General features: G+C 39.6%; 1 protein-coding gene across 7 annotated transcripts in view; it reads right to left on the reverse strand.

Moving 5' to 3' along the window:
• RALGAPB (Ral GTPase activating protein non-catalytic subunit beta) overlaps positions 1–27,699 on the reverse strand; it is an 88,891-nt gene that overhangs the window by 30,012 nt on the left and 31,180 nt on the right. The window contains exons 7-21 of one of the 7 annotated variants that reach the window (XM_045444621.1): positions 27,352–27,530; positions 26,142–26,290; positions 25,796–26,012; positions 23,540–23,575; positions 22,098–22,299; positions 18,878–19,045; positions 18,234–18,348; positions 17,572–17,719; positions 15,369–15,433; positions 13,603–13,732; positions 12,286–12,294; positions 11,266–11,387; positions 10,002–10,184; positions 6,325–6,476; positions 1,078–1,265 (exon numbers count right to left, since the gene is read on the reverse strand). In XM_045444621.1, coding sequence (XP_045300577.1) covers positions 1,078–1,265; positions 6,325–6,476; positions 10,002–10,184; positions 11,266–11,387; positions 12,286–12,294; positions 13,603–13,732; positions 15,369–15,433; positions 17,572–17,719; positions 18,234–18,348; positions 18,878–19,045; positions 22,098–22,299; positions 23,540–23,575; positions 25,796–26,012; positions 26,142–26,290; positions 27,352–27,530 — 2,063 coding nt within the window. Of the gene's footprint in view, positions 1–1,077; positions 1,266–6,324; positions 6,477–10,001; positions 10,185–11,265; positions 11,400–12,285; positions 12,295–13,602; positions 13,733–15,368; positions 15,434–17,571; positions 17,720–18,233; positions 18,349–18,877; positions 19,046–22,097; positions 22,300–23,539; positions 23,576–25,795; positions 26,013–26,141; positions 26,291–27,351; positions 27,531–27,699 lie in introns of all 7 variants that reach the window. The other 6 variants (XM_045444619.1, XM_045444623.1, XM_045444622.1 and 3 more) reach the window with 6 other exon arrangements.

Raw genomic sequence — 27,699 nt, forward strand, 5'->3', positions numbered from 1 at the left:
GAAGATGCTTCCTTTACATACTGGCTGATTCTGATTACCAACAGGAAAAAAATGTACTTTGGGGCACCTGGGTGGTCAGCTGGTTAAGCACCCGACTCTTGCTTTCGGCTCAGGTTACGATCTCACGGTTCGTGAGTTCGAGCCCTGCGTTAGGCTTTGTGCTGACAGTGCAGAGCCTGCTTGGGATTCTTTCTCTCTCCATCTCTGCCCCATCTCCTGCTGGCTCTCTCTCTCTCAAAATAAATAAATAAACTTAAAAAAATATATACGTACTTTGAGTAGCCTGGGTTGCAGTGGTAATCTACCTTGAGACAGCTTATAATTGAGAGAAAGTTGAGGAGGGAAACAGTGCATGTTGTATCAGTGGAAAATCATTAAAGGGTTTTCATGAGGGCACTGGTATGGTCAGATCCATATTTGAGGAAGAATACAATGGTGGCAGGAAGTAGGATGGAGGGAAGGGTAACACATTTTAGAACCAGAAGGAGAGGGATGAGACCAGGTAGGAAGCAACTGCAATAATCTCAGTAAGAAATAATAAGACCCTACATTTGGATGTATTGGGAGGGAGGCAGAGAAAAAAAAAGATTCAAGAGTCAATGAGCAATTGGACACCAATTATGTAAGGGAGAAACAGGAAGGGGCAGGCCAAGAGGACTCCTCAAATTTCCAGTCTGTTTGGGTGGCACCATTAACTGAAAAAGAACAATGTGGAGTGGGGGCCAGGAGAGGAGAAGGGCAGGATCCAAAGTTCAAGAAGAGTAACAGTAATTTTTATACATGGTAAACAAGAGAAAATACCCCATTAAAACAAACTTTTTGTAGAACTACTTTAGTTCTAGTATTTCAGATACATAAAAGAGCCTCTAAAAGATTCTATTTACTATGTATATTCTATTTTCTGACCCTCTATTTTTCAGTCACTATAGCTAGAAGACCCTCTGACAAATGCGAAGTTGCTGTGAATCTGCAGTTGTTTCTGTAGCTACAGGTCCCTGACCCCGGAAGCAGCCTGCTAGCAGGGAGCTAAAACACGGTGATTTCGCAGTGGAGAAGACCCCAAGTGCTGGAACTTACTCTGTTCATTTCCAAGAGGTTGCTCCAGCATTGCCAGGATGACACTATTATCCAAGACAAAGTACCGGAAACTATGTTTATTTATGGTTGGCAGCCTGGAGTACTTGATCAAAGTGGTCTCATTCACCAGACTACAAGGAGAAGCGGGACCACTGGGTGAAGGAAATGCGCCGAGCAACTGCATAATACTATGGAGAATGCAAAAGATAACAGTTAATCCCCAAAGCAAAATCTCAAGTTTACCTCATGCATCAATGTGCCCTTCTGCTCTTTTAAGTGACCACAGCCACACTTCCTCTTTGCAAGTCAGATTTACTCCCTGGGGCGGATGGCTTGGTGTGCTGTCCTGCCTCCCAAGACTGAAAGATCCATTCCCCCAGATGCAGACATGGTGGCCACAGCTTGCAGGTGAGAGTCCCTCTCCAGGACTTGCTCTCAGCCAACAAGAACCAGCTCACCCAGAATCACAGCTTCGTCCTGGGACAGCCCACAGCCAGCGAAAGGGCAAGGGCAGTGTGGGCGTCCAAAGCCCCAGCCCCTGGGCCCTAACCGGAGAGAACTCTGAAGGCCTAACCCAGCCCCAGAGCTCTTCGCTGCACCTGCACGCATTCGTCCTTGCCTCTGCTCAGTCCTGCTTCCTTCACCCCCTCTAGGGACTGATCCTAAAAGCATTTTCCAGTAAGATTCTTGCAAGGAAATTTCTCTCAGAGCTTCCTACCCAGGGAACCTGACAACCATACTTCCAAATCATGGAGCTCCTAAAGATATATTTAAAAAATGTTCTGTGTTGCAGGTTTCAGGGTTATGCTAGCCAAAGCATTCTAGACCTAGAAAAGGACCCAAAGACCCACCAAACCTCCACTTTTCAGATGAGGAAATACAGGCTCAGACATGATACGTGATCTTTAAGTAACCAGAAGCCAGGGCCTGCTGCCTTCTCACTGTGCGGTCCTGAGTAGACATTATCCTCGTTTTACAGATAAGACTGGAGGCACTAATAGTACATCTCAAAGAACTACTGTAATTATGAAATTCGAATGCATAAGAAAAAAATGCCTCATAAATCAGAATTCAACTTAACAAGCCTTAACATTCAGAAATGTTTATGTCCATAGAGATTTCTGCATACATTCAATTAATAACCTCTATATGGCACTCACCATGAGACACTGGTCTACATACATTCTTTACACACATTCTTTTATTGAGCTATCAAAACAACAGATAAGTACAGATAAGATAAGTACATTATTCCCATTTTAAAATGAAACAATTGAAGCACAGAGAGAAAGTCTCTTTTAATGAAAACATAAAAATTTTACCTTGTGGTCCTAATATCACCTGACCCTTCATATGCACTTCATTGGGAAAACGAATACTCCCCAACACCATTTTTGTCATCTCGATCCTTGAGTAGTAGCCTCTCCCTTTCCCTTTCATTCTAGTACCGAAACCCAAATATCTCTGATAATGGAAGGCAACATTGCTCAGCAGATGTTTTCTATCCATTTTCTCTTCTCTTAGGAGAACTGTCCAAAAATTTCAAAGACCAGGAGAATCTGATGGTGAGTTCAAGCCTTTAAGGAATTGTCGAAAACGGGTGGAATACCAGCAGACTAGAAACAGGAAAACTTGACTTTGTTTTTCTAAAATGGGGCAGAGACAGATGTCGCAAAATATATGGACCATGCAAGTATTTGACAGTGTACCAGGATAAACTTCTAGACAACATTAAAAAATCCCGGTCAACCTGAATGAAAATCTCTGATAATGTGCTTTGTGAGTCTCTTTTCAATGTTTTCATCAGTGTCTTTGACTAGGACACACAGAACAGGCTCATTGACCAAAAGTTGAGCTGCAGAGTTAATATGTCAGAGGAAAAGTTGGGATCCAAATAATGAGGCAAATCTTACATGAAGAGATCTCAGGTTTAAATGTAAAGTTCTATAGATACAAATACCCCCAAACAAGGAAGTACAGGATGAGAAAAGCAGACAAAAAATAAACGTGTGAAAGACTCCAGTTTTAGTTGACTTGACGCAAACTATCAAGTTCTCAAAAACCCAATGCGGTCGCCAAGTACATTTTAATGAAAATACAATATCCTAGAGAGTGTAAAGATCATCCACCCTCACGGAGAATATTTTACTCAGCAAACCACCTTTAAGAGGTACTTAGTCAAACCCAAACCCACACCATTGAGAGAATGACCAGGACGATAAAGGTACTTGAATCTCTGTCATATGACAAACAGCTTAAGGTACTGGCAGAAACAAATCACCATCTTCATAAGCATTACCTTCAGATGTCATTACTGCCTGGAAAGAGGATTCCACTACCAAAAGTTTGAATTAGAACAAATGGGTGGAAGCTAAAGTGGGAGAGTTCAGCTCAGTGTAAACATCGAGTTTTTAAAAATAAAAATGAAATGGGAGCCTTAGGGGTTAGACTATCGCCAAATTAGAGGCCGAATAACCTGGAAGGCCTTACGAGTTGCTTAAGCAGAGGGGCTGCCAAAACGACTTGCAAGAGTCCTAATTCTGAATTTGTATAGTACACTAAGGAGAAAACACCCAACTAGCCAGTCTACACTTCATAACTGCCTACTATTCTGAGCACTGTGAGAAGTGTTAAAGAAGGAAATGTGGACTCTACCCAAGTTGGGGAGACGACACTAGCGTGTATCAAATATAACCAGATACGATCATGACAGTATAGAATTCCGTGCTGTGCAATCGGGTCTGACTGAATGAGCACAAAAGCACAGAAAAGAGTCATCATTCAGAAGCAGAATAACCAAAGAAGGTGCCATGGAGGTAGCTACATTTGATATGAGCACTAAGCAGTGAAGGATGTGACCGAGGGGAAAAGACAGAAGTCCTGAAACCCAGGGAATACACAGAGACAGGTAAGAACATGCTCGGTTCACAGCCACAAATGGCCTGCCAGGTTCTATTATGGCAGAAAGGATGTGCTGAGAAAGATCAGTGTGAGTGGGGACAGGATAAGGAGGGCCTTGACAATCAGACAAGGAGTTCAGACAACATGGCAGGAAACAGATCTATTCAGTTTTCAACCACTCGAGCAGTAAAAAAAAAAAAAAAAAAAAAAAAAAAAAGTGCCCAAGGATGAGTTCAAAAATGGAATGCAAGATGAACAGAAAGGGTGAGATTAAAAACATAGAAATTAGGCAAGAAGTGAGAAGAGTCTAGACTAGGATGCTGAGGTTAGAGGGGAAAGAAATACTTCCAAAAATAAAGTCCACTGGACTCAGTCACTGGCTTCACATGGGGAGTGACAGATAAAGCAGAGATAAATCAGGAAAAAAGCTAAAGGTCTGTGTTTGTATAGCCGAAAACCAGCAGTGATACTGACATAAAGCAGTAATTTTGAGGGAACGAAGAGCTCTGGTTTGGGACAGGTTTCATGATGACAGTACTCTTCAGGGCACTCTTCAAGACTGGTAACTGGAAATACCATTTGTGGAGTTGCCAGCAGTGACAGGACAGATGCAGATAAAACAGATGAGTCACCTAGATAACCACTGGCTAGGCTGCCCAGAAGCATCCCAGGTTCACTCCTCATTCTGAGTACATATCCAATGCTCGCTCTCCGGCATACTCTCCTAGGAATGCCCTACCCAGGCTAGGATTGCAGCAAACTGACTTTTGTATGATACAGAGTTCCCAGTAAGAAATGCTCTCCCCTTTTCTTTCTCTCCATATCCTTCTTACTCTTTCAGGCACACATCAAGGCTCAGTTCTTTCATAAAGCTTTTCAGTCTAGCCCACCTCTCATATGGTCTTCCCTCTGAACTTTTATTATTTCTAGTACTCAACCGTCTGTGTAAGTACATGCTTAAACAGCTGCATGCCCATTTTTCTGATTTTCTAGCTAAGAGCCAAACCTCCAGAGGTGCACTGGAAGCCCAGTTAGTGCAGTGAGGAGGACTAAAATAAAGCATGTGTGCTTCTAAAAATGTACTAAATGACCAAAGCCCGTGAAGAAGAGAAATAAATCCAACTTGACTGTGCCTGCCCCAAGTTATGAACAGATCACCAAAAAGATTCTGGAATCTTGGTAAGGGCTGATCTACGTACAAATCTGCAAGGAGTCTTCCACCAATGGGTCGAAGCTAAAGCGGGAGAGATTTCGGCTCAATGTAAACATCAAGTTTTTAAAAATAAAAATGAAACTTTTATTAGACTATCACAAAAGTAGAGGCTAACGAAGGCCTACCACTTTATTAGGAAGACCAAGATGAGCCAACCCAGACTGACTGGACATCCTCCTTCCCTCTATTATGTTTTCTGGGTCTTCATCCACACTTACCTTTTCATAGGCTCCATCTTTCCATCTGTATGTGATTCCGATCTTCCCCACTTAACTCTTCCCTTCAGTCCACAATGTGCCTAAACTGCCTTCTGTCCCTTCTTCCACCGTCCTCACTTACCAGCCAAATGTAAACTCTCTCAGCTCTCTCTGCTATTTCTCTAAGGTTCCGACCTGTCTCTATCCCTTCACGACCAAAATGATTAGAAAAGAAATCTCTTGCTGCCTTCTTAACCACTCTGTATCTAGCTTTTGGTGAAACTTCTTCATCCATCCTGTAAAAGTCAGGTCCAGTGTCATCTTGATTTCCCTCCATCTGGAAGTATTCATTTCCTCCTGCCAGCATGTTATTATACCTCTTCTCTTGCAGCACGTATTCTCCACCTAATATTATAGCTCTTGTGCTCATGTCTTATCTGCCCTTTTGGACAAGAAGCTCTTTGAGGATGGTGGCTGAATCTGATTTATCTTTACAATCCTATTATAAGTTCGTAAGAGGGAGCTCATAAGTCCTGACTGAATGAACGTCTAATACATACTATAAATGTAACACAGTACAGACCACTAAGCGAAGAAGCAGGAGACCACAGGCAGATCCCTTCTCGGGACTCAGACACCAAAGTGAAGAGATAAGTAAGGCTCTCCAAGATCCTTTCTAGCTCTAACATGGTAGGACTTCGATCAATGCCAACCAGCCCAGAAAAATAAGGACCCAAACTCTCAGCCCCACGTCCCTGGCTTCTTTTAAAACGTCCCCAAGACAAGTTTTTCTTTTCCATTTTTTTCTAGAGAAAAAGTACCTTGAGAGGTTGCATCGCTTAATGCTGAACAACTGGGGAGGAGAAGAAACAACAGGGATGACCGCTAACCCCATCCTAATTCCTAGGCACAATCCCTGTGCAGTCACTTTCATACCATGTTAGGGTGGCTTCCGCAGCATCCTTTACCCTCATAGATGCGGGGTTTGGCTCCTTATCTCCTTTGTACTTGACCTCTTGCTCACTGTTCTTGGACTTACTTCCTGAAATTCCCAGTTCCACAATCTCCAATACTTCCTTAAGACAATCCTAGAAGCAGGAAAGGCAGATCAGTTTTTGTAATACACCTGAGAAGACAGGGAAATACATCAAAATACTAATAGTGGTGGTATTTTGCTGACAGGCTCCAGTTTCTTTCTCACTTTCATAGGTGGATATTAATTTCACAATAATAAACCTTGCCCCCACCCCAATTTCTCTTTAAAGAACTGAATTTGAGTGTTCAGAATTAAATAAGTAATGATAAATTCCATACTATTTTATCAGTCACAATTCTTATAAAATTACCACAGACAATAAAATTATGAAAGCCCAAGTTAAAGAGACACAACAGTAATTCAGTTAAACCTAGAGTGGTTTAAGATACATGAGATTATCCAGGGACGCCTGGGTGGCTCAGTAGGTTAAGCGTTCGGCTCAGGTCATGATCTCACGGTTTGTGGGTTCAAGCCCCACATTGGGCTCTGTGCTGACAGCTCAGAGCCTGGAGCCTGCTTCGGATTCTGTGTCTCCCTCTATCTGTCCCTTGCCCTCTCAGACCCTGTCTGTCTGTCTCTCTCTCTCAAGTTAATAAACACTAAAAAAAAATTTTAAAAATTATCCAAAGGGAAATTTATCAGTTACTGACATTTTAAAGCAATTCCTGGTATCATAACTTTAGAAGCCATAATGAAAATAACTAATATTTGGGGCACTAATATTTGGGTGGCTCAGTAGGTTGAGCATCTGTCTGACTTCAGCTCAGGTCATGATCTCATGGTTCATGAGTTCGAGCCCTGCATCAGGCTTACTGCTGTCAGCACAGAGCCTGCTTCGGATCCTCTGCCTCCTCTCTCTGCTCCTACCTCACTCATACTCTCTCTTGCAAAAATAAACGTTTTAAAAAAAAAAAAAAAGTGAAGATTTAATCAACAGTATTATTTTAAGAACTATATAAAGCTCTCCATAAATATTCAATGAGCCTGATAATCTCTTACTTATACTATGAATTCTTGATAACTGCCTGTCTCCCTATAAGGAAGATATAACATGGAACAATGGCAAGAGAAATCAGCCTAGATACCTGTGCCTACTTGAAAATGGAACACATGTGTGAAATGAATTTTTTTTAAGGAGGCTTCATGCCCAGCTTAGAGCCCAACACAGGGCTTGAACTCAAGACCCTGAGATCAAGACCTGAGCTGAGATCAAGAGTTGGGATACTTAATTGACTGAGCCATCTAGGGGCCCGAAATGAAATTTTTATATACAGGCAAACTTTACGGCAATTTATGCTCTAGTTTTGCAGCCGGGATACCAACTGTCCTTCGGAATTTGGCAATGGGTGACCAAAGTGCCCACTGGTCATCTTGAGGCTACCACATCCTTTCAAAAAATAATATTCTTAATACTTCAGATAAATTAGTCAAGATTCCAACTTTCTTTCCTTTTATTTTCATTTAAGAGAGATAGAAAGTACATGTGCACGCGAGTGGGGGGAAGGGCAGAGAGAGAAAAGGTTACAACTTTTTTTTTTAATATTTATTTTGTAATTTATTGTTAAGTTAACTAACATACAGTGTATACAGTATAATCTTGGCTTCCGGAGTAGATTTCCGTGATTCATCACTTACATGCAACGCCTATGCTCACCCCACCTCAATGCCCATCACCCATTTTCCCTGCCCCCCCTCCAACCCTCCACCCCCAACAACCCTCAGTCTGTTCTCTGTATTTAAGTCTCTTATGGTTTGCTTCCCTGTTTGTAACTTTTTTCCCCTTCCCTTCCCCTATGGTTTTCTGTTAAGTTTCTCAAATTCCACATGAGTGAAAACCTGTATCTGTCTCTGACTTATATCACTTAGCATAATACCCTCCAGTTCCATCCACGTTGTTGCAAATGGCAGGACTTCATTCTTTTTCATCACCAAGTAGTATTCCATCACACCACATCTTCTTTATCCATTCATTAGTTGATGGATATTTGGGCTCTTTCCATACTTTGGCTATTGTCAATAGCACTGCTATAAACACTGGGGTACATGTGCCCCTTCGAATCGGCACTCCTGTATCCTTTGGATAAATTCCTAGTAGTGTTATTGCTGGGTTGTAGGGTAGTTCTATTTTTAATTTTTTGAGGAACTTCCACACTGTTTTCCAGAGTGGCTGCATCAGTTTGCATTCCCACCAACAGTGCAAGAGGGTTCCCCTTTCTCCACATCCTTGTCAACATCTATTGTTTCCTGAGTTGTTAATTTTAGCCATTCTGACCAATGTCAGGTGGTATCTCAATGGTTTTGATTTGTATTTCCCTGATGATGAGCTATGTTAAGCATCTTTTCATGTGTCTGTTACTGTTAGCCATCTGGATGTCTTCTTTGGAAAAGTGTCCATTCATGTCTTCTGCCCATTTCTTCACTGGATTATTGTTTTTCAGGTATTGAGTTTGGTAAGTTCTTTTTTTTTTTTTTTTTTTTTAATTTTAGTTTGCTAAGGTCTTTACAGATTTTGGATACTAACCCCTCATCTGGTGTGTCATTTGCAAATATCTTCTCCCATTCCACTGGTTGTCTTTTAGTTTTGTTGATTGTTTCCTTTGCTGTGCAGAAACTTTTTATCTTCATGAGGTCCCAACAGTTCATTTCTGCTTTTATTTCTCCTGCCTTTAGAGACATGTCAAGTAAGAAGTTGCTGCAGCCACGGTCAAAGAGGTGAAAGCTACATTTTTCAAAAGAACTTTTAGGGGTGCCTGGGGTGGCTCAGTCAGTTAAAGCATCAGACTTCAGCTCAGGTCATAATCTTGTGGTTCGTGAGTTCAAGCCCCGCATTGGGTTCTGTGCTGAGAGCTCAGAGCCTGGAGCCTGCTTCACATTCTGGGTCTCCCTTTCTCTCTGCCCCTCCCCTGCTCATGCTCTGTCTCTCTCTGTCTCTCAATAATAAATAAATGTTAAAAATAATATTTTTTTAAATAATAATAATAATAAAAAAGAACTTTTCTATGGGTTAATTTGCAACCAAATATAAGCATGATGACAATTATTGAGTTGTGCTCAAAAGAACAAGTGTTCTCCTAAAATATTACAACTATATTCGGTGTAAGTATGCAATAATGTATTTAAAGATTCTTTTTTTTAACATAACTTATTGTTAAATCGGCTAACATACAGTGTGTAAAGTGTGCCCTTGGTTTTTGGGGTAGATTCCCATGGTTTGACATTTACATACAACACCGAGTGCTCCTCCCAACAAGTGCCCTCCTCAATGCCCATCACCCATTTTCCCATCTCCCCCACCTTAAAGATTCTCTTTTAAGAGGGATTTTCCCAGCATACATTTTTGTTTCTTCTCCCCGTTTTAAGATCTAGTAAACTTGGGGCGCCTGGGTGGCTCAGTCAGTTAAGTGTCTGGCTCATGTCATGAGCTCAAGCCCTGTGTCAGGCTCGGTGCTAGATGTGGAGCCTGCTTAAGATTCTCTTCTTTCCCTCTCCCTTTCCCCCTCCCTGGCTTATGTGCGAGCAGTGTACATGCACCTGCTCTCTCTCAAAAACAAACAAACAACAGATCTAGTAAACTAACCTTTTCATCAAGCATATCAGGGTGCTCTGTCAGCCAGACACAGAGACACTGAAAAGCCGCTACTATCATGGAGTGCAGATCCCGGGAGTGAAGAGGAGCTGGCCGACTACACTGGTACACAATGTAGCTGCACACGGAGCTGATGGCTCGCTTCCGGTCTCCAGAGTCCACCATCACCTTCACCTGAACACAGTCACACGGGGAACACAGTTAGCCAGGAACCACCGTACCGCTTTCAAAGTATCTGCGCCGAAGCCCAGCCTTTCTGACGCTGTGATACACCATAGAAAGCCTTATTTTTTACAATGGTATTAAAAAAAAAAAAATGGTATTTCTACAGAGGAACAGAATATTTCAGATGTATCACATAATACTCTATAAAGAAGGCATTTTTCAAACCCTAAAACAGTATTTCATTTTAGCATATTTCTTCACTGCCTAAAACCTAAACTTCATCATTGCCAGATATCAGAAGGAGAGCTGGCAATGGAACGTGTGCCCATTTCTGAAGCCTCTGAAGCCCCTAACCCAACCCTACAGTGAGGCTCTATGGGCTACGAAGTTCTATGTACCTGCTCAGAGGTACAATTAACATAGAGGATACTACACATATTGAAAGTGAAAAATTTGATAAATTGTGGCCAAAGTATATACCTGTGAACTATCAGCACAATCAAAGTAGTGGACATATCAATCACCCCCCAAAATATCCTCATGCACCTTGCTAATCCTTTCTCCCACTCCTTTATGCCCCTTCCCTAGGTTACTACTGATCTACCTTCTGTCATTACAGGTTAGCCTGCATTTTCTAGAGTTTTATACAAATAAAATCATATAGTATTGTACTCTTTTTTTGAGGGGAGAGGGTCTGGCTTCTTGTACTCAGCATAAATATTTTGAGATTTGTGCCCATTTTCCCATGTACTTATTAAAATTTGATGATCCTACAATGGCATAAAATGTCACGCTGAAAATTTAAGGGTATTATATAGCATATACAAAATCAACAAGCATTCTATTATCATTTGCAAATAAATAGGAAGTACTGAGATGTTTCCTGTAAACTAACAACAAAAATATAATTCACTCTTTGAACTTATTAAAAACAAATAAAGTTCACTTTGTAAAATTTCACTTGAAGGCTCCTTTTTGCACACTCTAGACATAAACTATGTTTGAGTATAACCACCACTGTCAGGAGATACGGGAAAAAGAGTGACGGTCCAAAGCTGTCAGGCTAAAATACGACACCTGGTCCCCTCACCTTTGCCAGGCCAGAGAGGAGCTCTAGAGCTGCCAGTGATATGCTCATGTCTTGCCGCCACTGGGAGTTGAGTCTTTGGGTGACGAGATGAATGCTGCGGATCAGGAGCCCAGCAGCTGAATCTGTATTAAGAGCTAGGATATAACCCCAATGCCACATCCCACAGGGAGGGAAAACAACTAAGCATTAGTAACAAGAAGCACAGCATTCCACCAGGCACAGACCACAGCAGCCACAGTGAGCACAATGGGCACCCGCACAGGGCTACACTCCCCACCCCACCGGCCTGAGCACCAAGCCTGACTCAACAACAGTGCACAGGGCACACACACTGGACCAAAGCAGCTTCTAGTTCCCAGCTCAGCTACTTTTTACACAGACATCCACCGGGATCTGGCAGTTCGATATCATTCTTATAATAATGTAAATCTTAAAATTTCTAAACTCATAGAGAGTTACATTTTCAAAAAAAAAAAAAAAAAAACAGTGAAAAGGCTATCATTATTTCCTTGGACTTTTATAGAAAAAAGAATTCACATTTTAGAATCCCCTCAGATGCTAGGAATAAAGCATCTGTTGAAATTATTTTCAGGGTTTAAAGTATCAAAAGTCACATGCAATGTCTTTCTAAACACATTTTAACATTTAATTCTCTAAGACCACTTTAGGACTTCTAAAAAAGAAATTAACCAAGTCACCATATTTTTTATTTGGCCTCCAGTTCTACTGGGGCGCCTGGGTGGCTCAGTCGGTTAAGTGTCCGACTTCGGCTCAGGTCATGATCTCTCAGTTCTCGAGTTCAAGCCCCACATTGGGCTCCCGGCTGTCAGCACAGAGCCCACTTTGGATCCTCTGTCCCCCTTTCTCTCTGTCCCTCCCCCACTTGTTCTCTGTCATCCTCTCTCAAAATAAATAAATAAAAACTTTTAAAAAATGTAAAGTAATTACTACTTAGCTAATAATAAATTAGGACAAACTAAATTGAATTTTATTATAAAGGAAGCTTTAGGGACATTATACCTGTCGATCCTATCAGAAAGAGGGCAGTGACAACAGAAAAAGGAATGATCATTAAAGAGAGACATTCATGCAACACTAACACAAATCTGGATTTCTTAGTAAAAACTACAACATTACAAGCAGAACTCACTAACACCAGTTCAAAATGCTGAAACAAACAATAATCACTTCCAACATTTATATTAGAACACATACAATAATTCAGAAAATTCTTTAGTTTAAAAGTGTTTTAGAAAGCATAAAAAACAAATTTTCACCTATAGTATACTTAAATCCATGAACATAATGAAGATAACAATTTTAAGTAACTTCTTTATAAATGCTGTATTTAAATTTGTTGAATAACCTCACAATGACCTGATATATGTGACATGCTCGAGGATACTTAAAACATGCCTGGACTCCTAAGCTCATGAATTTTCCAGATGATTAAAAAATTAAATTCACATCTAAGGATCTAGATCTCATTCCAGTCAAGTTGGACTGGCACTCACGGATTCAATACAATATGAATAATTATGTATAAAAACACAAAGGCACCCACAAATTCACAGAACCCATAAAGTAACTGCCAAGGGTAAAGGATATCATTGAATAGAATGCTCAACTAGCAAATGCTGCCTTACTCTTGCTTAAAATTTGTGACTGAAGAATCTAACCAGTTATAGTAAGATATATAGTTTTTAAACACAAAGACACTCTCCTGTGAGTTCCCATCTAATGTATATTTCACCACTCCCCTTATCACACTGCAATAACTGACGTGCTGGCTGACTCTGTCATTAGAGGCTGAGGGACAGCACATCCTATTTGACTCTGTATTACCAACACTTGGTACAAAATCCAGAAATGTTTCCCTGACAACCCACTATAATCATTTATAAAATCTAATAAACTACCCAAAATTAGCTATTAGAAGCTATAGAGCTAATTTTAAAAGATTTGCTTTCTTTTAAAAAATCTTTTAGAGGCGCCTGGGTGGCTCAGGCAGTTGAGCATCCGACTCTTGATTTCAGCTCAGGTCATGATCCCAGGGTCATGGGATCAAGCTCCACATCGGGCTCCACACTGAGCATGGAGCCTGCTTAAATTTCTCTCCCTCCCTTGGCCCCTCTACCCTGCTCACACTCTCTCTCTAAAATAAAATAAAAATTAAAAAATAATAAAAATCTCTTAGACTAATAGTCTATTATACTTAAATACCTTAAAAATCATAACATTAAAATTTTGTTTAAAAAGATTTTGTTTGTCTTACATATCTGGGCATTAAAAGTTATTCAATAAAATTTGGATTTCAAAAAACCAGACATGGCTTACCATAATCCCTTAGGAGGGCCTGAGCAGGTCTTTCACTGTCAGGAGTTGTGGGCTCTGTGCTTCCACCACTTGCTGAACTAATACCACTATTAGTGCGACTATGACTCTTCAGGTGATTTTCTCCACCACCCTAGTCAAATAAAAATGAGTCAAATATCTGAGGTCTACATCCCAAGTTGACAAGTATAAACAGAGGTCAGTCATTAAAAGCCACGTTGATAAAATGGAATGGCTAAATAGCCGTTTAAGCAGCATAAACTGATACAGATAAAAACTGACAAGGGATTAAAACTATCGTGTTTTTGCACAGACACCATCTATTGAAGGGTATGAAAGATCTGATGATTATGGTTGCCCATTCTGGAGTCTTCTTTGCCGCTGTTTACAAAGGGCCAGCTCAGGACCTTTCCCATCTTCACTAGATTTCACGAGCTAATAACTCTGGGTCCTTAAAGAAACACCCTAGTGCCTCTAAGCAAAACTTGAGAACGCTTTAAGATTTATACAATCTTAAAAAAAACAAAACACAAATAAACAACAGTAACTTTCAAATGTAGTTACATCATAGAACACAAACAATGAAATATTACAGTTAGTACTTCCATATGTACAGGGGCTGACAAAGGTATCTGTTAAAGATTTCTCTCATTTTCCCCCATATAAACAAAATTCATTATATCCAGATCAGTTGATTATTTTAGCTACCTACTGGGATATGAATCTAATTTCCTTAATAATAATTTGATCACCCATCTTACATATACCCATCTCATTCTAGTATACTCTATTAATTTCTCCACTCTCCTGTCTTTACTCCAGGTACAAGGATCACATATCCTGAAGCCAGAAGTAGGGGGGCAGTGGGAAACATTTTTAATTTGGAAGCATTGATGCTTTGGGGGACCTTCAAACTTTGGGTGTAAAAGAGCTGATGGGGGCGCCTGGGTGGCTCAGTCGGTTAAGTGTCCATTTGTTGATTTTGGCTCAGGTCACTATCTCACTGTTTTTTAGGCTCACAGCACAAAGCCCATTTGGGATTCTCTCTCTCTCTCTCTGCCCCTCCCCCATTCACATGCGCCTGCCCATTCTCTCTCTCTCTCAAAATAAATAAACTTAAAGAAAAAAAAAGAGCTGATAAGATGGAAAAGAATAAACTCATGCTTGTTTCCAGCCAGCATTAGATCTACTAGGCATAGAAGGAATAACAGAATAGAGGGCTTTTCCTAGATTATTTAAGCCAGTTCACCAGCACAGCAAAAGAAGTCAAGAACTTCAAGTAGACACTGTCCAGGAATAAAGACTGTATCTATATGAAATTTCTCTCATGCAGAATCTCTCAAAGACCTGATTAATGGCTGAGGAAGCACTAAAAGGTAAGAAACCTCGAAATACACATTTTAAAACAGGATCCTTCAGAATCAATGAGCCGAATTTACAAATGCCTTTAAAAATCACAAAGACAGTGGTGCCTGGGTGGCGCAGTCGGTTAAGCGTCCGACTTCAGCCAGGTCACGATCTCGCGGTCCGGGAGTTCGAGCCCCGTGTCAGGCTCTGGGCTGATGGCTCAGAGCCTGGAGCCTGTTTCCGATTCTGTGTCTTCCTCTCTCTCTGCCCCTCCCCCGTTCATACTCTGTCTCTCTCTGTCCCAAAAATAAATAAACGTTGAAAAAAAAAAAAAATCACAAAGACAGACATTTTGGAATGCAATTTACATAAAATCAGATGTTGATATTCTCCTGACAGATTACACGTGGTATGCTTCTTACCATCTCCATTTGGCAACCAATGGCTTCTAAAAGTGCTGAATCTTGAACAATATTTAACATTGCCCCTGTAACAGCAAAAAAAAAAAAAAAAAAGTGCGTTTTATTTAAATATATGACAAGAATACTAAAATGGCTGAAATATCTCAATTAACAACAGAGACAGGAATATGATTTTAGCTGACTATGTAAACATGTCAATTTCAAGGGTAATACAAACTAAGAAAGATATGGAATACTTTAAAATCACATTCTGTTCTTTTAGAAATAAAAGAAAAACAACAAAATAAAAATCACAGCTATATCTTTCTGACCAGACTGCTTTTTAATTTTTTAATTTACATCCAAGCTAATTAGCATATAGTGCAATAATGATTTCAGGAGTAGATTCCAGTGACTCATCCCGTACGTATAACACCCAGTGCTCATTCCAAGTGTCTTCCTCAATGCCCCTTGCCCATTTAGCCACCCCCCCCCACCCATAACTCCTCTAGCAACCCTCAGTTTGTTTTCTATATTTAAGAGTCTCTTATGTTTTCATCCCCTCCCTGTTTTTATATTATTTTTGCTTCCCTTCCCCTATGTTCATCTGTTTTGTATCTTAAATTCCACAAATGAGTGAAGTCATATATTTGTCTTTCTCTGACTGGCTAATTTTGCTTCGCATAACACCCTCTAGTTCCATCCATGTTGTTGCAAATGGCAAGACTTCGTTCTTTTTGATTGCCGAGTAATACTCCATTTTGTGTGTGTGTGTGTGTGTGTGTGTGTGTGTGTATACATACACATACCAGACTGCTTTTTCAGAATGATTAAAGCCACATGGTTCAGGGCTTGACCATGGCTGCACATTCTGAAGGCAAGCTGCATGTATTTACCATCAGGGAACTTACAGCTCTAGAAAAGGCTACGACAGAAACAAGATGGTGAGCCTAACACAATGCTTCTCATCCCAGTGTGGGAGTGCTCTTGTCCACCTGGTTAAAGAGGGGACAGACATAGTTTTCCCAATCTATAGGAAGAGTGACAATTGACTCTTTCTTGAAATATACATAGGGAGCTCTTCAGAACAAGGGTTAAGGCAAAACTAAATATCAACTCTGTAGAAAATTATCTGATTTCAAGTGATATGTTATTTGAATAACCTAAAACCCTACAACTTGGAGGCCCTCTTATAGTGAGATTTAAGCTCTGTTCCTTCAAGTCTTTTCCAAAAGGAAACAATGTATTCTTCCCTATTTATTCCACTTTCTCACTGCAAAACATACTACATTCTGAACACTCACTCCAACTACTACTGCAATCACCAATTCTTTGGTCATGACACTTCCTCTCCTGAAATGAAATCCTAACCTCATTTCTGCCTATTCAAATTCTGCCCTACAAGATCAAATTTAACTCCCACTTCCCCCTCTGAAGTCTTTCTTGCCCTTTTGGTTTCTTCGCTCAACACTGAAGACACTGAACAAGGCAGGCAATCAGTTCTGCCTTGAGGATATCCTAATTTCTGCAATAGGACTTGCTCAAGGATAAGAGCCATGCCATCAGTTCTTTAGTGTTGTCCTCAGAACGCCTGTACTTAGGACCACGCTCTTGGCTTCGATGAAAGACAGAAAGAGACCGTTGTAGTAATCAAGTTGAAAAATAATGAGCGCTTATAATATGTCACTGGCCGTAACGATGAGGGGCCATTTAAAAGAGAATCAGTATGATCAGGGGACCAAAAGAAAACATTAAGGAAAAAGGAGGGAAGCACAGCAACAGCTCCTCCTCAGTTTCCTCCTGGCAGTGTTCTTACATGGCTTCTAGAATTACACCCAACTCAAATTTTTTCCATATGGACGTAATGGGCAGGAGGAAGAGGAAAACACAGATGTAAGAAGGGAGGGAAGGAAAGACAAGAGAGGGAAGGGGAGGAAGTGGGTTAAGGGAGAGAGGAGGAGAGAGGAAAGGCAAGAGGGAAAGAGAAAAATATCACAAATAAAACTAAACAAAAATGATGCACTGAGACAACTGCAATTCTTCCCCCTTCCCTCATCTCCCCCCTTTAAACTTTTTCACATATAAAAGCAAACAATTCTGCCTCTGATTCAGAATAAGTAGAGCTGTATTAGGCTTAGGTTCCCATCACTGACCCCTGCTGTCTCAGCATGCCTGGTGTCAACAGCCTACGGGTTCACTTAAAAAAACTTTTGTGAACACAAACCTAGTATCATTTGAGTGTTGTTGGGGTCCGTCTCCGTTTGCAAGGCACCTATTAGTATATTCACAAGTCTCAACTTCAGGGACAAAAAAGTTATCGGTTTATCATATGAAGAGCTGTCATCATTACTAAACTTTCCTTCCAGGACCACCTATGGAAGAAACAAATAATATTCAACATCGACCGCTGTGGTGCACTATGCCCGTGTGGCAACCGCTACAGTGGACAAAGAGGTCGGTCTAACAAGAAAGGCTTTCAATCTGACTAATATTAGCCACTGTGCTGGCTAATGTGGCACTAACTCACACAGCATGTGTTAGTGCCATCTGAAATAGTAGACCAAGGCATGCTGGTTGACTAACAGAAGAAATACCACAACAAATCAACTTTGCCAGTTCAACTGAAATAATCTAAGTTGGTTCTTTTTTTTTTTTTTTTTTTTTTAAGATTTTATTGATTTATTTATTTTAGTTAATCTCTACATCCAATGTGGGGCTCTAACTCGCAACCCCAAGATCAAGAGTTGCATGCTCCACCGACTGAGCTAGCCAGGAGTCCCTGAGAAAAATCTTAAAAAGCTCATGTTCCATTTTTAAAATACAATTTGACTTGAATAAGCACACAAAACAGAATGCAGAATATAAAAAACTTTAATGAAACATTACCTCAGATTTGACTGTGCCAAAATGATGAGGGAGGGGCAACAAAGAAAGTAGGATATTAATGGAAGATCTTCTCAATTCTGTTGGATTTACATAGCTTTTGAATTTTGAGAGTTCTCTGCCAAAAAAAAAAAAAGAAAAAAAAAAAAAAAAAAAAAAGCTTTTGGTATTTCCAAACCAAAGTATGTTTTTAGCTATTGCCAAATATACATTATGTCAATTTTTCACAATAGAAGTACTGGGTTTGGTTTCATAAAGAATGCAGTAACTACTTTCCACTGAGTTTATTTTCTGCAGTGTGTGTGTGAATTTCTATGTTAAGGTGTTACAGAATTAAACTAGAATCTGACTGACTGATTTTAAATGTATGACCTACTCTATAAAAGTAGGACCTCTGGGCTGGGGTTGTTCTTAGCCCTCCAGATCAGGCCAAAAAGAATTCAACATGCCCATGGACAAATCAGAACTGATTGAATTCAGGGATGAGGTGGATGGATCTGGATGTTCTATGCCCATGTAATGTGACCTGAGTTCCTCTGGGCTATGAAGACAATAGCACAGGATAAATTAGGCAACTGGGGAGGAAGCACCAAAACAGACCAGGCCAAACCCAACAAGTGACATACTAGTGCAGAATGATAGCTTACCTGTCAGGCAAAATGGTTTCAAGAGCTGAAATAAAGTAAGGAACCACAACATCAATCCCTTTCAAGTCACAGCAGAACAAAGGAGGGGAGTTTAGAATAACGCTGGCCAAGACAGGATGGCACACATAATCATTTATCTGCAAACCTTGAATTAAAAGCATGTAAAATCTAGGAAAGCAAGAAAAAAATTTTAAACAAACTGCCGATCAATTATTTTCATAATCATTAATATTTTCTACATAGTCATCTGAAAGTCTATTTCCACTCTTCATTACTTCTATCCTTAAAAGGTATTACTGGAGTTAGAACAACTCAAAAGCAAATATACTAAGAACCAAAATATCTTTCCTAATGAAAAGAAAAAAAAGATTCATGTCTCTTACACCTTCTTGAAGTTTTAAGCCTTGCAACTCAAAGTTATAGGTGCCTGCAAACGAAGCAACCAAAACAAAACAAATGGCTACAGCAATTATTAATAAACCAGAGGAATTAGTGAGCTGAATTCCATGCCAGTAAAGTTTTGCAACATCTTCCAATTCCTAAAGAAAAAAAAAGGGTGCATTGTGTCTTTTTTCCCTTCCCCCTCTTTTCCAGGGGGACGATGAAAGAAAGAAACCTCATGCAGCCCTGCATTCACCGTGACATGGAGGGGAGTCTGAAATAAAACTCCTTTTAGGAATATACCTGCATCTACCTTCGTTTAGTCCCCTCCCCTAACCCCCGATCAACTAGGTATTCAATCTTCTATAATTCAGAGCGACTATACTGGTAAACTCTTCTACTACCGTGAGGTACTTCTTTTCTCTGCAAAACTCTTTGGAAACAGCTTCCTCACCTCCTGGTCACTCACTACTCAACACATTTCAGTCTAGCTTCTCTTCCTAGAATTCAGTTAAAACCATATTCGCAAATAACCAACAGTGTCCCAAGTGCTAAATCCAAAAGACATGTCCAAGTCTCAACTTACTCTGCCTTTTTAAAGTATTCATTCACCACTTTAATATACTGCCTTCTTCTTTTCCCTCTCTGACTGCTGTAGCTGTTTCCTCTAACAGACCTCTTACTCCGCTTGCCTCCTATACTGGTGTCCATCTGGCTGCTAAGCTCCATCCACTCTCTTAAGCTCTCTCTCATATTAGCCTGGTTTTAAGCCACAGAATATAATCAAATCAGTCTTTAGTCCATGCCTCTCAACTGAGCCCAGATCTGTCAGCCAAAAGTGTGTGGATACCTAAAGGCAGGTCATGTCCAATTATCGATTACTGACAACATGTACTGATTACTCCAGTATTTGCAGAGTGTCTGGCACATAGTAGGAACTTAATTATTTGTTAATATCCCACAGGCATCTCACACTCAACAGGTTCATAACTAAGTTCATCATCTGCCCTCTCACAAATCTGCCCTTTTGGTTGGTCATACTACCATCCATCCAGTCTTATGGGCCAGACAGAAAGCTCATGATAACAACCTTCCACCTTATCACTATTGGTACTGTTCAGGGTATCTCCCCAACCCATAGTCTCCCTCCTGAGACTATGCCCCCACCACAAAGGATGAGCTCCAGCACTCCATGTGACCCACCCTCACAGCCATAGCTGACTAGGCCAGAGGTAGACGCCCGATCAATCAGATCTTTTTTCCCAGGAATCTGAAATTAGGCTTCAGAGATGCTAACTGGCCCTCCTGATCACCTAGACCAAAGCAATGGAATTTGGGAACTCAGAAGCACACTGAAACGTAAGAAAATAATCTGCAGAGAAGAGAAGAATGAAGAAGTTCTGGGAGACCAAGAAGACAGAGAAACAGGAAGAAAGTTGTTTTGTTCCTTGAACACTTTCTAGTTGCTGGTCCCTGCCCTTTGTGCGGCCCTGCTGCATGTCCTGACCTTAGAATGTATTAAATGGCACAATTTCTCATAACATGTTTCTATTTTGCTTAAATCACACTTTTGATCAGCAGAGGAGTTTCCTGTTACTTAAAGCCAAAGCCTGGTGGCTCTGTCGGTTAAGCGTCCGCCTTCAGCTCAGGTTATGATCTCACGGTTCATGAGTTCGAGCCCCGCATCAGGCTCTGCACTGACAGCTCAGAGCCTGGAGCTTACTTCGGATTCTGTGTCTCCCTCTCTTTGTCTCTCCCCCACTCCTGCTGTATCTCTCTCCCTCTCAAAAATAAACATTTTAAAAAATTAAAAACAAAAGCCAAGAGCCTATTATTAAGATTTCCCTGATTAGTTCCCTGTTTCAGGCCTATATGATTCTGCACTTGGTTCCCTCTGATTCAGTGTAATCCTCTCTCCCGAGAACCTATAGCAGGTACAAAGCCACCTAAATGGTATCGTTGATCACTTTAGCAGCTAGGCTAAAGGTCAGTGGAGGAAAGCAAAATGTAGTCAAGAAAAATAGGAGGCCACTGCAAGTTAATTTAGGAAAAAGGTGGCAAGGTCTGAAGCGTCATGGTTAGGACAGAGTAGAGAGATTCCAAAGAGGGTCAAGTAGCAGAAAGGCAGGAGTTGGTTCACCATCTAAAGACACGGTGGAAGAAGAGTCTAAAAGGACTCTTAGTTTCTGCCCTGAGCAGCTAAATGGCTGGCAGAGCCATTCACACATGGCTGAAGTCACAGATTTGAGTGAGAGGACCCTACCCAACCTGCTAACATACTCTAAATACTACCCATCCTTTTTAAGTCCAGCACAATCATCCCATCCCCTATAACTCTTTCCTGAATCCCTGGGTAAGTACATACTGCTTCTTCTTCTGCATGCCCACAGCACTTTACCTCTGCCTCTCTCCTACCAACTTCTATTACTAATGGACCACTGTCACTTGTGTCCATGGCTTTCTTTGCTCACTTGAGAAAATAAGCTCCTCAGAGGCCAGATTCACAGCTAACATTTCTGGACTGTGTATATGGCTAATACTGTGCTGAAAGTTTATTTAACTAGCGTGATCCTTCCAAATCTCCCCATAATTAATAAAAGTCAAATATGATGAAATAAATAATACTTCGAAAATAAAAAGCATCTTAAGGATATTTACCAAATTTGATGAGGCAGGCAAAATGGAAGAACTTCAAGCAAAAGTTTCAATTACTTACAGACATTTGCAAGTTTTTCAGACCAATGTTTACTCATCAATTCAGCCTACCAAGCCATGCTACAATAGTTTCACTATCAAAACGATATAAATGGAAAAAGAAACAAAAAGAAAATTCTAAGACCTGGATAAATAAGCTGGCAGAATCTCTTCTCCAGTCTTCTTGCTACAAAAAATCCTACACAGTGTCCCACAAGCCTCAGCTCTTCCTGCTTCATAGTTATCAGGAAATTCACTTGCATCAAACATAGGATTGGAAACCATGGTGTCTGTGGACATTTGTGACCCTTTCCGTCGAAACTCCATGCTAGCTTGGGTTGTAATGGCTGAGGAGAGAAAAGGAGGGTGTTATTACATTTGTCAATACGCAAATAGGCTCATGGGACCCTGGACACAAAGATCAAGTGTTGGTGTCATTAAATAGTTATTGAAATAGAATTCAATAATGCTTGTTTGGCAACTATGTCTTAATTTTTTTTTTTTTTTTTTTTAAGGGGGCTCTGGGAAATCTTCTTTGAAAATAGTAACAATTAATTTACAGTGATATTAACAGTTTCACAGATTCTACTAGAAGCATTTTTCAACTGAACTTTTGACCAGCAGAGTACATTTGTATATATCTGTACTCAGAGTCTCAGATATATAATAAAGAATTTGGCTTTTCTATTATTAATTCTTTTTCCTCTCCCTGTAGAATGATGCTTAAACATTAAGAAAAACAGCTACTGCAATTTACATATTACCCCAGACAGACATTATAATTAAATGGGCAAGCCCATGCCAGTTCGTATATTTTAGGGAGAGGGCAAAGTAAGGATGAGAAATGGGTAGGGAGGAAGAGAGAGCATTCCCACCACCCACCCAACTCCAAAACACACACCAAAGAATCGCCCAACCAAGCAAAATGAGAATGAATTTTAACAACCACAGACAGCAGCTAACTTGAGGTTGATAAATCAGAAAATTGGATTGGCAAGAAAGATTATCATGGTCATTCGTTGTCACTGAAACAGAAGCCCTTTGAAAGTTGCTTTTACTTTTAACAAAAGATTTCATAGTGTATTGAAAATCACTCTGAAATCTTTTATCACTCTACGTGAAATGTTTAAATTATTTTGTAATAATAGTTTTAATAGAGTGCAGAGTCAAGCATAAATCTTTATGCAACTTCCCATGAGCCATTTTTAGTCCTGAATAAGCTATCCAGCAATAATACAATTGAAAAACACTACATGCAGAATGCATACAAATCAAACACTAAATCTGTATAAAAATAAGCTTAAAGCTTTAAAAAAAAAAAAAAAAAAAAAAAAAAAGCCAAAACACAGTTAGTGCAAAGTCCTGGAATTCATGACATGACCAGACTAGTGTACAGAAATAATGGGACTGATTCAGGCAGATTAATTTGCTTTTGCCAACAATCTTCCCCATTCAAAACACAGAAAAGTATTTTTCTTCCCAAGTGCAAAAACTACAAGAGACAATGACAATCAAATTTTTTAATGGAATTATGAAAAAAATAAAAACATGACTGCAATTAAGGAGAAGCTTCTGGTTCCTACTTACAAGATTTATAAGAAAGAAGAATTTGGATAAAAGATGCTGCAAGATAATAGAAATAAATGGAAACAAATCAAAGGACAGCAGTAATTATAAAATACTTTAAAGATGGTGAAATTTTACAATAAGTTAAGAAGCTTTTTAGCTTTTTAAAAGTTAGATTAAAAGCTTTATGATACCACAAGCTAGTTCAAAAACAGGAAATTGTGCATTCAGATCCAAAATTATGAGTTTTGTATCATGCAAAACAATGAACGAAGAAAATTACACAACTACAAAGAATTGAGGTTTTGAACTGCCAATAACGTGCATTAAAATTTTAGTTCATTAACCCTTCCCAGCTCAATGTTACTTTTACAAACTACAGTGTAATGTCACATCAATCTAAAGCTAACCAGTTCATAGAAGCAAACACTTTAAGTTAGAGGTGAACTGCATGGCAGAATTCCTTGATGGCAGCCAGTACTTAGAAACAGACTAACAGTGTTTGTATTCCCAAACCCTCCATCCCCACGACTTCAAGAGCAGCACCCATTAGCACTCCAATCCAGGGAAATACCCGGACACCTCCTATCTCCTGGGTAATGTAACAGCCTTTCTCATCTCTGAACACAACAGGGGGGAAGAGGAGCTTCTATCTTTTCCACACCAAGGAAAATGTTAAGAGTTCAAAGTAAGAATTTGTTGCCCACATATGATCTGAATTCTGGTTTCTATCTTTTGGCACAAGAGGGTGAGCAAAGCTGTTACAAACTCCCTAGAGAGTGAGAAGATTTGCATATTCCCTTTAAGCAAGCCCACCAAGGAGGCAGGAGGTGGAGCCATTCTGGACTCAGGGACTTTAGAGTCAACAGCTTGATACCCAAAAGTTACAGCATAAGAATTGCACCTTAATAAAAATAAAAATTAAAAATATGACTGATTCGTTCTAGCAAATACAATACAAATTAATAAACATGATTCGGAAAACTCAAAATATGAACATGAACATAAGAAAATATAAGCCAAAAATGGTTTTCTAAGTTTTCATTGAGTCATTAGAAAGTACATTTACTTATCCACAAGTAAGCATTACTTTCAAGCTTGTAAACAAAATATGGAAATGGCAGAATATAAAGGGTTTGAATTCGAAGAAAATGAACAAGGGAATCTGTAAACTCAAACATGCGATCTCAAATCATATTCCTGAAAATATCTTCATATCACAACTTTTTAAATCATTTAAAAAATCTGTAAGAACATCTAAAATAATTATACGTGTATAATGCTCACTTAGACCTTAGTTCTGAGATGATTCATAACAGCTAAGAATGCATTTCTGAGAGAAAGCAGAGACCTTTATGATCAGTATATTAGTTTTAATCCTTGGAACCAACATTCCCCCTAGACATGCATAAATTAGGCATCCTTTTCTCTCAAGCTACTTCCAACCCCAGTCAGAAAAGTGCTTTCTTACCAAACAACCAATACACTCATTAATGCATATAACACGGTGCCTGGGCACATAGTAACTGTAACAGCTCAGTAAACGCTAGCCATTATTATCGTTCTCTGTAAGACCTATCAGAAATATCCAGCACATTCTGCACTTCCCTACGCTCCCATCCTGCACGCTATGCCACGACTTCCAAGTACAACGGTAGGATGACAAAAATAAATCAGATTTTATCTAAATAGTTTAATTTGTCATAAAATCTAAATGAAGATATCAGGGTTGAGTTATTAATTCTCCACCAGTCTTATTTAGTTCCAGAGCAAATGGTATTTTTGAAAGTGGGCCCTGAAATAAAGTTCTCTCAACTAAAACCTGAGAAGTAAGAGTCTTTCATGAAGCAGAAATTTTCTGATATTGATATGTACTAATAAGTGAATGGCTGTCAGAATCTAAGAAAACACTTCTTGTGAATAAATTTCTGGTCAAAATCTTCAATTCTTTCTCTCAATGTTATTACCCTGGCTGACATGAAGGGAACTTCCAGGCCACCTACTGAAAGGAATTTGATTCAACAAAAAGTGGCTAACCTGAAGTGTGTCTAATAAAACCAGACAAATGCCAAACCTCATAGAACATACATAAAAAGGACAGGTAGGAAAACTTCCTAAATTCTGTTACTGCAGCTGGAAGGGGTTAAACACAAAGACACTGCTTGGTCAGAGACAGAAAGCTTTTTAAGATACATATTAATCTTGCAGGTAGGAAAGATTAAAAAGAAAAAAAAAGAAAAGAAAAAAGTGGTAACATATTTCTTGAGCAATATTTACCAGTCATGCTGCTGTCTCTGTTTATCCCATTATGAAGTTTACAGTGAACAAACGCTGCATCAAATAACCATGATCCAAAGAGATTCAAGATGCTGTTAACCTTTGGTCTCCGAGGGGCAGGCAGTGGCCGGGGTTCAGAACTTGTCTGATTGGGACTTGACAGAGGAGAAGTGGAGGATGTCTGGTGCTGAACTTTCGAGGCATGAGCAGTACTAACCTGTTACAGGAGTGTAAGAATATATCCACACTCAAGAAAAATGTGAGAAAACACCAGGACTTTTTTAAACGGATAGCAGCTTAACAAGTCAACTTTACACAGCATAGTAACAGAGATGAAAACTCTTACTGTGCTTGTCTTCATGGTGGCCTTATTCACAGTAACAGCCCGGTGCCTCCGGTTATGTGGTGGGGTGGTATTGACAGCAGTGCTTTGAGGCATACTTAATCTATTCACGGGTGTTGGAGGAGCACTGTCCGATCGGGGTCTAGAAATGCCTTTTAAACAAAGACCAACGGAGTTATTCTTCACAGTTCCAAACACGTGGTCAGAAAAATCTTCCTCAAGCAACACCAGCGAAGGCTCAGGACAAGATTACAGCAGACACCATTAGTTGCCTCCCAATATCCATTCACTCTTTCTTCCTGATTACAGAATACAAGTTTCAGCTGGACACGGCTACCCAAAATACACGACGACATTTTCAAGCCTCCCTTAGAATAAGATGTGGCTATGGTCTGACCACAGAGAAGTGGGTGATTGTTGGGTGCATCTTCCAAGAAATCTCCTTAAAAGGACCAATCAAATGTAGACTCTCCTCCCTTCCTAATTCCTGAACAGGATGGCTGGAACTCATTCAACCATCATGGACCACGAGAGAGTACACAAAGAATGGGGAGCCAAAAGACCAAAGCCTTGGGTCCTTTGTAACGATGGAACAGCTACAGTGGCCCTATACTACCTAGCCCTGGCCTTAACATATGTGAAAATAAACTATCTTGTTTAAATCACTGGTATTTTGGGTTGCTATGTGGCAGACAAACTTAATTTGAACTATTACCTATGAAACATATTAACAAATGCACATAACAGATGTTTTAGAAAATAATAGATATTAAATATTACTGCCTTTCTATAGGTTAAAAAAATTGAGTTTTCATACTCTTAAAATGTGAAACAGTTTAAAATAATGGCTCACAAAAGGCATAACTTGCTTATGACACACAGAAGAATGACACCTAATGAATTTTAATCTGTATTTTCTTAGATTACCAGTGAGAATGAACTTTTCTGTAAATCATTTATTCATATTCTTTGTCCATTTATCTACTAAGTCTTATTCTTTTTCTTAGCATTGTCTGATCTGTTTATATAAAGACAACAAAAGCTGTCTAGCTATTACATTTATTGCAAATAATTTTTCCTACTTTGTTATTTGTCATCAAATCTGGTGTGTTGTTTTTTTCCTTTTTGGCTTTCCATAATAGTTTCTAAATCTAGACTCTAAAGTTATCTACATGTAGCTCTCCAAACATTTAGCAACATACACAAAATTCACCTAAGAATGCATCCACCAGACAGCTGATTCCACGCATGGCACGAAAAAATATTTGAGGCAGATGTTTAAGGCAGGGATACTGATTCAATTCTTGTGGCATTCCGCTCACATTTAAGAACTGTTCCTGAAATTTGGGAGTAGAGCTTATAATGGCCGGGTTACTCAAATCCACGGGATTACTATCAAAAAAGAGAAAAGGAATTAATTACACAGAAAAACTTTCTAATTTTAAAGGAAATAGAAAATGATCCCAGAAAAAGACATTTTTAAGAAAACTGAAAGATGAAAAATGCAAACTAAGAACTGGGAAAAAAGAGAATGGTTCACAACCCTAATTTATAAAAAGGT

Source organism: Leopardus geoffroyi, chromosome A3, assembly GCF_018350155.1.
Source record: "Leopardus geoffroyi isolate Oge1 chromosome A3, O.geoffroyi_Oge1_pat1.0, whole genome shotgun sequence".
NCBI lineage: Eukaryota > Metazoa > Chordata > Mammalia > Carnivora > Felidae > Leopardus > Leopardus geoffroyi.